General features: G+C 32.8%; 2 protein-coding genes across 11 annotated transcripts; both read right to left on the reverse strand.

Annotated features, from left to right (window-relative positions):
• Nucleotides 1-111: 111 nt before the first annotated feature.
• Nucleotides 112-7,335, reverse strand: LOC117156034 (membrane-associated guanylate kinase, WW and PDZ domain-containing protein 1). 10 transcript variants are annotated; one of them, XR_013058745.1, is made up of 12 exons: nt 7,140-7,334; nt 6,162-6,241; nt 5,858-6,083; nt 5,364-5,767; nt 5,096-5,284; nt 3,895-5,035; nt 3,686-3,821; nt 3,076-3,618; nt 2,823-2,993; nt 2,625-2,759; nt 2,235-2,364; nt 1,546-1,678 (listed from the first exon to the last, which is right to left on the reverse strand). XR_013058745.1 is itself a non-coding variant. In XM_033332711.2 (11 exons), exons 2-11 carry the CDS (start codon nt 6,208-6,210, stop codon nt 1,514-1,516), a joined length of 3,144 nt encoding a protein of 1,047 aa, XP_033188602.1. In that variant the 5' UTR covers nt 6,211-6,241; nt 7,140-7,335; the 3' UTR covers nt 112-1,513. The 10 variants fall into 10 exon arrangements, 7 of the variants coding, with proteins under 7 accessions (XP_033188602.1, XP_033188600.1, XP_033188597.1 ...); XM_033332711.2 differs by lacking the exon at nt 2,235-2,364 and having other exon boundaries at nt 112-1,678; nt 3,895-5,020; nt 7,140-7,335; XM_033332709.2 differs by lacking the exon at nt 2,235-2,364 and having other exon boundaries at nt 112-1,678; nt 3,895-5,023; nt 7,140-7,335.
• Nucleotides 7,336-7,491: 156 nt separating this feature from the next.
• Nucleotides 7,492-10,068, reverse strand: LOC117156035 (senecionine N-oxygenase). Its single transcript, XM_033332714.2, has 8 exons — nt 9,930-10,068; nt 9,228-9,661; nt 8,996-9,134; nt 8,660-8,921; nt 8,481-8,584; nt 8,328-8,415; nt 8,105-8,268; nt 7,492-8,018 (listed from the first exon to the last, which is right to left on the reverse strand). The coding sequence occupies exons 2-8, from the start codon at nt 9,419-9,421 to the stop codon at nt 7,710-7,712; spliced, it is 1,260 nt and encodes a 419-aa protein (XP_033188605.1). The 5' UTR covers nt 9,422-9,661; nt 9,930-10,068; the 3' UTR covers nt 7,492-7,709.
• Between the last annotated feature and the right edge of the window lie 11 nt (nt 10,069-10,079).

The following is a 10,079-nucleotide window of genomic DNA, read 5'->3' on the forward strand; positions in this document are numbered from 1 at the left end:
AACTTGTAAATATAGAATATATTGATTTTCAGTAAACGTGTGCAATATACATTGGTAAGAGATAAAATCGTAATATTACTGCAGAAGACGTGGAGAATTTTAATAACGAAATTACAAAGATAGTAAATACATTTTAATTAAAAAATTATTCCTTTACGAGGAGTTTACAATAATTGATAATGTTACATAATTTTCTATAATATGTATTTATATGTATATATTTACAATTATACTAAACTTGTTTGCACTATCCTACATAATATACAAATTCTAGATGTGTGTGTGTATATGTATGTATGCGTATTGTGTATTTAATTATAAAAATAAACATAATAACTATAGTATAAGAAAAATACGACTCACTTTAAATACGTTTATCAATGTTTATCGTTGATAAGATATACGGCAAAATTGCTTATTTAAGTAAATATAAACAATGAAAATATTTCACACATACATATATTGAAGCTTTTTACAACGCTTTCTTTATATTTGAAAAAATTTAAAAATATAATCTAAGTCGATCTTTTACTTATTTCGTCCAATGCATTTTACTAAATGTTTTTTTTTCTTAGTTACAATCGACTTACTAGTAAAAAAATATATTTATTAATTTTCTTTTATACGTTCAACGCATTTTAATACCGCAAAAAGATCGGAAGAAATGATTTTTATAAAAAAAATTCATCCAATCTCATTAAAGATTTTCTTCTCATTGTCAACTTCTTATTACAAACATCACTGTATAATCAACAAAGAAAAAATAGTATTTCAAACGAGGATTTTAAATAATGAAATCATTAACATATATTTTTATATTGATCTCCTGCACCGCATCTCGAAATGGTTTTTAAGTGCATTCGTTTCTTTGGTTGTATCAGTACTTAATTTAATTATTGCTATACTCACATATTTCGTACAATTATAATAAATATTATACTAAAACAAAAACAATATCGACAATATCCTTTAAATGCTGCTCAAAAAGATTAAGAGAATAAAGCATCAGTTAATAAATTCAATGAGATTCTTCACTAGCTGTATACACATACTCAAGAGTATACTATTTAATGATTAAGATCACATTAATCACATTATATCATGAATTTGTGAAAACATTCCTGAGTGCATACAATTATTACAGAGTATATAAAAATATTTAATTTAGATGATACTTTTCAGTCTCCGAGATCTTTCAGTTGAAAATTTATCAGTCCAAAATCGTTTTCCTACACAAATATTAAAATAGGTAACTTCTGTATGTTTTGTGGGTATCAATGCTATTTGCTGTTACAAATAGATCATACTCCATTAACATTCGCAGTTTACCGTATTTGGTTACATTAACTCATGTTTACACAATGAATTTCAATATACAATTACATTATGAACAATATAAGGTAGTTCAATGGTAAAGAAATCTCGAAAGTTTCTTTTCGAAAGTTGATATTTAATTCTATAAAATATGAACTTATTATGAGTAAGATATTACGTTTATGTTGAATAGCTGATATTATAAATATCTATTTTTGGATGAACAGCAGTTGAGTAAAATGAAAAATCGAACTTTCTGACGTTTTTTAGGGTGCACACCCATCTCGTGTAATTTCAATAAATGTCTGCGTGGGGTGCCCTCATCAATCGGTCGAATACTTATTTGGTCGATTGTGAGATTACTCTACAATAAAGTTCAATAAAAAAATGTATAATTGCTTCAGAAGCTTAAGCTTTTACTTAGTAATTTTGTTATTAAATATAGAACACGCGTAAGGCACAATACTCTCAAAGCTATCACACGTGTTAGAATGAATTAATATCTTCCCTTTCAGAAATTAGATCATTTAAATAGAGAGTTAGCACCAGTCCAATTTTGTTAGAATGAGTAAGTATCATCCCTATAAATCGGACTTTTCACAAGTCATATTGATAGCTGCAAGAAAAGTCATTCACATATTCCTTCCTTCAACTTAAATGTATGTAAAACTTCTTATTTTAATTATCAAAACACATTATAATTAATACGTAATTAATATTAATATTACTATATTCATTGTGAATATCAACAACCATGTCCACAATATTCGTATTAATATTGCTAAACTGCAATATATATAATTTGAAGCTCTAGTAGTCACATATAAATAATATTATCAAATATAAAAGCTGCACATGTGAGTGTTGTAAAAATTGATTTCAACGTGTCGTATATAAAAAGTATATATCTTACTACATACCTACATATATGTATAACCAACTCCATAAAATATACAATATAACACACTGTTTCCCATTTGCACCAGATATTTCTGTACTAAATGACATAGTACTATAAAACAGTGTGTGTGTGTATTAATCTAACTCTCACTGTAATAAAACAACCTCTTGCAATCATTCTTTTCTTTTTCATATTGTCTTTAAATGTTTTTGTTTTTTATTATGGTACCTAATGTTAAACTCTGAAGCTTCAAGTAAAATTATCAAGGAAAATTATAAAAGGGCAACGTTAGCATTAGTATCATCACTTGCAAAAGTAAATATCGTTAATATTTTTAATATTAATATATTGTTATTTAGGATGGTTAATTTCATATATTCATATCGTAGAGGTGTGGAAGAGCACCTACCACTGAAGGCATCTGACAACCGCGTCGAACTAAAAGTCGAACGGATGGTCCACCGTTTCGTATAATTTCAATAGCTTCTGTATGTGTCATATTTTTAGTATTAATTCCATTTATTTCAATTATTTGATCACCAACCTAAAATTTGTATTAAAAAAACCAATTATATGAACTATCATAGTTTGATACCATCACACTTACTCTTAATCGATTATCAATGGATGCCGGACCATTTTCTGCAATTTGTAACACAAATAATGGCATGTTTTGAAATTCGCGTCCTCCACGAATACTGAAACCAAATCCTCTAGTTCCACGAGTCAATTCCACAGCATGATATTGACCTCCATCTCCATCACATGTTGGTTCATCCTAAAGTAATTTATTAAATATCGTACTTATAATCGATTACATATTGAATTTGGCTACAAATTACTTCATAGTTAAGCAATACCTTTTGCGATAAAGACGTATTACTACAACAATCATCAAGAGGATAACCAATTGTCAACGTAACGGAATAACCCGAATCTTTAATTAAATTCACAATGTCTTTATGACAAACATTTGTAATATCTACATGATTGACGGCAAGAATATGATCGCCAACATTTAATCGGCCGCATCTTTCCGCGGGTGAACCTTCGATTATTCTACCTATCGTCGAACCGGCTTTATTAACTGAGGAAATGATAACAAAACCAAAACCTTCATTTTCCATTCTAGTAACCGTCACGTCATAAGGATATTGGAGATTCATTTGTCTATTATAGTGAGTTTGAAGATTTTCTGGAAGATGTTCTTGGGTGTTAATTCGACGACGAATTCCTAGAGTGACTCTACCATTTTGAGCGGCAGCTATCATTAATTGAACGACGTGATGATGTGATGAATTCATAACACTCTCACTATCGACAGACATAATTAGATCACCTGTATTTAATCTGTTATCTAAGTCTGCTGCACCACCTGGTACAATATGTCCAACTGAAACCTGCTGACAATTACATTATCAATACTTTTGATTTCTTTCAGTTGAAGGCATAAGTAACTTTGTAACTCACTTGAGATCCTTCCTCAGTACCACCAACTATTCTAAATCCAAATCCTGTATCTTGTCTTACTAAAGTTACCAGTGTCTCTACCCATTCTATATCAGGCACAATTGGGCACACTAACTCGTTGCTATATTGAGGATACCTAAAATGTGGAAAATAATTTCTGTATTTGAACGAAGATGGGAACATAGACTGAATGAATCCAAGCTATTTACCGCGGTATCGAACTGGAATGTGGTTGTTCATGCTCAAAACTGGTAGTCTCTTTCCGTTTATCCCATATTTCACCAGTGTCAACATTTTGTTCCTGACCAATAGAATATACATTATAATCTTGTTCACTATATTGAGAATGAGATTGTGACGTATATAAATCTTTATAATAGTCTGAATGTAAACATCCATTTTGTTTCAACATGTTATCGTGGTGAGGTATATCGATAGAATATACATCATTATTTATATTTAATTTATCGTTTGTAACCCAATCTCTTTTTGCGCTATTTCTTACAGAATCATCATCTAAATTTGTCATTGTAACAAAGTTGTCAGATAAATTTGTAATATTTGCTTTATATGGATCATTGTAATACATGCTATGAGTGTATTCTGAATATTTGTATCGATTATCGAGTGGATTTAATTCGTTTTCGTTTTGTTCATTCCAGTTTGATCTGATCGCACCGGGTGGGGACTTTGGACGATTCCTGGTATCGATAAGTGGAGTTTTTGGTCGACTTGGTACAACAGTCTTTGTTTGAGTGCTATAAATATCAGCCGTCGGTGTTTTACTTCTAAAGAAGTCCTGTGAATTTTTTTCTTTCTTTTCGTTTGATTTGGATGTTGTTCTTTGTACATGTATCAATGCTTCTTCATTGCGAGCACAATCTTTCAACACTTGTACCACTTCTGAGTGACACATGTTCCTCACGTTAATATCATTTATATTGACTAAAATATCACCTTCCATTAAATTTTTACAGCGATGGCGATCTAAAATTTTTTTAACCTTCTGACCATGAGCTGAATCTGCTATTGTAAATCCAAATCCCATGGTACCCTTTACAATCGCAATACTGAGAAATTCTGATTTGGAAGACATTGATGAGTCTTTACAGTCATTCAAATCGCTGCTTTCAGACAATAAAATATCTGTACTACTAGGTCTCTTAATTGTATTAATCTTATCCGAAATACAAAGATCTGGCATTGAGTTGACAGAAGTAGTGGCAAGGTTTTCACCATTTTGAAGACTATGTACTGGTAAGAATGTAGAATCCAGGAAATTGAAACGACCATTACTTTGTAGAGTAGGGTCTAAATCCATATACATTCTCGGATCTTCTGTTAAAATATCTGAGAAAATAAAATGTATTCTTCTAGAAAAAATATACTATTGTTTAGTAAGATTGTTACCTGGTGCATTAACAGCAATAGTTGTAACCACTTCTGTATTTGGGTCATTTGGATCAAATGGCAATGGATAACCACGACACACTTCCAATGCAACAGTTTCACCACTGCTAATTGATTTGAAAACATTAACCATTTCATTATGTGTAAAACCCAAAACACAGGTATCATTAACATATACCAGCACATCCCCTATAATAGAATTTCAAATTGGGAAAGTTATCACCTTATAATAAAGAAAAATTACTTTTTATGTGGTTATATATATTACCAGTTTGTAATTTTCCATCTAACCATGCTGGACCATTTGGTACCACACTCTTAATTTGTAAAAATTCCTCAACTGAGTCATCTCCACCAACAATTGTAAATCCTAATCCTCTTGAACTTTTTATCAAAGTTGTTCTGATTTTCTGGCCTTTTAGTTTATCAGGATTTCTTGTGAAGTTAGGACTCTTCCTTTCTCCTAAACTTTGTTGTGCCCTTTTGGCTTGCAATACAGGATTTTCATATTGAGTTCTACGATTTACATGATCAATAAAATATGTACCATAAAGAGTATCATCTATTTTTTCCCAACCATAAGGTAATTCATCATCCAAACATTCTTCAAGAGACCTTTTTTGAAATTTAGATAAACGTGGGTCTAACCAGTGAGAAGTGCCTGTATTGTGACTGCGAAATAATTATCAATAAAAATAAGTTATATAATTGTGTAACGAGTATAATTTATTTCCAAAAACATATAATTCATATTATATATACTCTATAAAATAAACTTCTCCTGTGTCTGTGTAAGCTTTCTCCCAATTTGGTGGTAGAGGTCCTAATTGATCTTCTGTAGCTTGAGTACGATTTCTATTACTTTGTTCCTGATTGGATATTCCTGTATTTTGTTCAGAACCCGAATTATACAAATATGTTGGTGGAATACGATGATTAGTTTCATCATTTCCACTAATTGCTAATACTTCTTTGTCCATACTCTCTCCTGAAATTACATATATTGTTGTAGTATGTAACACTTCCAAATATAGTTGGAAACAATAACAAATAATAATTTTAGTACCATCATTAGTATTATCAATAGATGTTGTATCTTCTGTTTTTGTAGCCATTTTATAGTTCCTTTAGTTCCACCTTAATATCCTAACAAATAATAACAAAAAATTATGTCTATAGAATCACAAATGCATACATACCAATCTTTTTTTCTGATGTATTTGATTTATTTATTTTAAGGCAAATATTTTAGAATTTAAATTAACAATAGATGGCCTCAATTTACAAATTAAGTTAAGTTAGGTTGAAATATAGTAGTACAACAAAATGTGAAACAGATATACAACAAATATTTGCTATAGAAATAAAATACCGTCGACAAGAAACACCGTATCAGAATTACGGATTATATTTCACGAATTGTGACACATTTCACCCGACATACTAAAACATTTTTTCCGTTCTTTTAGGATTAGTTACTAGCAGCTAGTAATCGCATTATCCAGATTGGTAGGCTCCCGACAACTGAAAAATTTTTTATCAGCTATTTCAAACATCTGACAGATAAGAGAAACGAAAACGTTGACAGTAACGCGTAGTTGGACTTCCTGACACCGTCTTCCAAATGCCGATATTGATACGATACTCGAGATCCTGACGGACAGGTGTCTGCAGTAAAATTACATAAAGCAGAAGAGGAACACGACACACACGGCGGACGTGAATGCATTCTTACGAATGCATTCACCCGAGAGAGCCTGTGCGTAGCCCACATATCGCGCATCATTGAATGCAACTTTCTATCTAGAAAAGTAACGTCGCCGACTCGTCGACGTAAATAAAACTTTTTGTCACGGTGAAAGATCCGACAAGAGGGTTTCTACTTTTCTTCTGCGCAACGATACGTTGCTTTCAATATCACGCTGTATAATTGCATATAAGCATAATCGAGGATGCACAAAATTCAGCAAGTAGAAAATAACGATAGCACGAACCAGGGAAACATCTATTCCGTAGATACTTTTTTACACGGAGATTTACTTACGTTGATTTCTTTCGATATGCTTCCCGATGGCTTCAACCATCGTGGCTCAGCCGTAAAAACGGGCTGAAATATTTTAACACTGAATCACTTCGGGACCGCGGAAATGCTCATCATTTCGAAATGATAATGGAGTGAAATGTACTCGCGTCCGTCACACAGCTACATCACACACAATACTGCACCCTGCACCGCACGTAACCGAGGCATTTAACTAACGTCTGCGTTCAGACATCACCTCGCGGTTGAACTATGCACTAATTTATGGCGCGATATTCAATTACAAAATGAAATCAGCAGGATTCAAGTTATTTTAGGAAAATGCACGAAATATGACTGACTTTAATGCAAAAAATCTTTTCTGACCTACTATTATATTATTACGTAACAAAAAGGTGTACAATTCATCTATCATGTCATCGTTAATATTATAAAATAGGATAAGAAAGCTACATGCTTTCAGTCTGTTTTATATAATCTCTATAATTGGATCTATTCAGCACAAAATATCTTTATACTAATTGTATAAGATCGGAGAATGTTTATTCTTTATTGCGAACAAAATATATCGTTTCAAAGCTGAATAAAATTATAGTCATCGATGATCCTATATCTACTTTCTCGATAATGCACCAGGTCATCTAAGAAGCGCGTACTGCTTTCGTTGTGCAATTTTGTTAGAACCGGTGGCAATGGTGTTATTCCCGCAGTATTTGCTAAATCGTCATAGTAATGGCCTTGCTTGAACCCCATCATGTGGAAGTGTCTTTTTTCCAAGCCCTCTTTTCTGCGGTTTTCAAATTCTTCCGCTTCTTCTTGTAACATATTCGCTTTAGAAGGAAAGTCTTTCTTGCCAAACCAATATTGCAAGGTAAAACGGACCTTTGATCAATAAATAAGTGACTCATACTAAGGTAGTTCATACGATAAAAAAAACGTTACAATATCAATTTTTCTTTCAGACGCACCTGCAGATCGAACATGCTGAAAGCGCAAACATAGAAGGGAAGACCAACCAAGGCCAGGGTGGGATTTTCGATCGATACTAAATGTTTCCATAATGGTGTCACCATATTGGAATCTACCCGTACTCCACATTTTTCACTCAAAAAGGGGAAACTATATTTATACCCTTTGATCGAAAAGAAAGATTAAATTATCGTTTTATAAATAAAGTTGGACGATAATTACCTGTACAATAAAAAAGCACATCCACGGTTTCTTTACTGTCATCTTCGAAAAGAACATCGTGTTCAGTCACTTCTTTTACATCTGGTTTCTGGAAAGATAAAAATTGAAATAAGATTTCTTACATGTGTGCTTTATTTGCCTTTCATCAGTTACCTGAACGACATTTTCAGGAAATACAGTGCCTATAGGATCCTTCAGGTGGTGACTTAAAATTACACGCTTTGCTTTCCTTGATATTTCCAAAGCCAAATCCATTCCTGTTGTTTTCATAAAAGCAATATTAAAAAGGCATTTTACAACAAAAACCAAAGGCCGCAGGTAATATTACATACCGGAAGGCCCGGCGCCAAGTACAAGTACAGTCTTATCGGTAAAAATATCCGGCATCCTATAATCATGACTATGCAATTGCTGCCCTTGGAAAGTCTGCTGACCTTTTAAATTTGGCGTACTCGGTTCGAAGTAATGACCATTACACACCATAACTGCATCAAATGATTCTGTTAAGACAGTATCTTTTTCTAGATTTTTTACTTTAATCGTCCACTTCCGGTCCCCTGTCGATGGCTCCACTAATTCCACGTTATGAAAAAACTGCAAAATACACTCTTGAATATTTTCTGCAATAATAAACAACATAATTCATATTCTTAAAAATGATTAAATACCCGGATATACTGGCGAAGATTAAAATGATCGCAGTAAGAATTTAAAAATTCAAGTATTTGCGTGCGAGTCAAATAACTGTCGGGAGTATCGGGAACAGGATAATCAGGATACCCCATAACTTCCTTCGGAAGATTCGTTCTATGTAGTGCAAACAATCGAATACATCATTAAAAATAACACAATAAGTGAACAGTTTATCGTGAATTTAGTATTACTCTATAGTTGACTTGCCTTAAATTTTTGTACATACTAGTGTGTATTGGTAGACCGTATAGATCTAAACCAGTTTCTTCTCTGTAAACCCATGTACCGCCTACTTGATCAGTTTTTTCGTAGCATATTACCTCAGTGTCGTATGTACCGGAAGTGCAATGCCGTAAAGCAGCAAGACCAGCTGATCCAGCACCGATCACGGCGATCTTCATATTTCTGAAGAATTCGGCAAAACCTGGAGATTTTGAAATGCACTTGTTCTGGATAACACCTGTAATTTCTTATTCTTTCGAGGACTTCTGTCTTGATTCAATAGCAGCCAAATGGTGATATAAAAAGTAGTTTTTGACGCACGTGTCACTTGTCACTTCCAAAAATGATATCTAACGAGATTGAAAATGCAGATTTAATCGTTAATGATATCGTGTAGTGTACTAGTAGACCCGGTCAACCTGCAAATGGAAAGGTGCAACGATTGAAAGTAACGAACGTGAACGTTTCTTCTTTTTTCTCTTACAGAACACTTTCGTTACTACCGACATTCTTGCATTGGATAGTAAAACATATTTCAATCGACGTAAAAATGCTTGCAATAGAATGTAGCAAAATATCGCGATATACATATTTGAGAGAAGTAAATAGAAAACGCGATTTGAATTTGTAGATTATTCTGATTTAGTAGAATGCGAGTTATGTTGACTGATGTAACGATTTACTTACCAGAGGAAAAATCAAATAATCGCGTGTTGAATTGCTAGCAGTACTCGTGTATTATGGTCAGCGAACAAATATGAAGTGATCAAGCGTGAAATAATCAGTATACGGAAAGTCGAAGTGTATCTTTCAAAAAGTGGCTGATGCTGATAACAA

Source organism: Bombus vancouverensis, chromosome 7, assembly GCF_051014615.1.
Source record: "Bombus vancouverensis nearcticus chromosome 7, iyBomVanc1_principal, whole genome shotgun sequence".
Taxonomy (NCBI): Eukaryota; Metazoa; Arthropoda; class Insecta; order Hymenoptera; family Apidae; genus Bombus; species Bombus vancouverensis.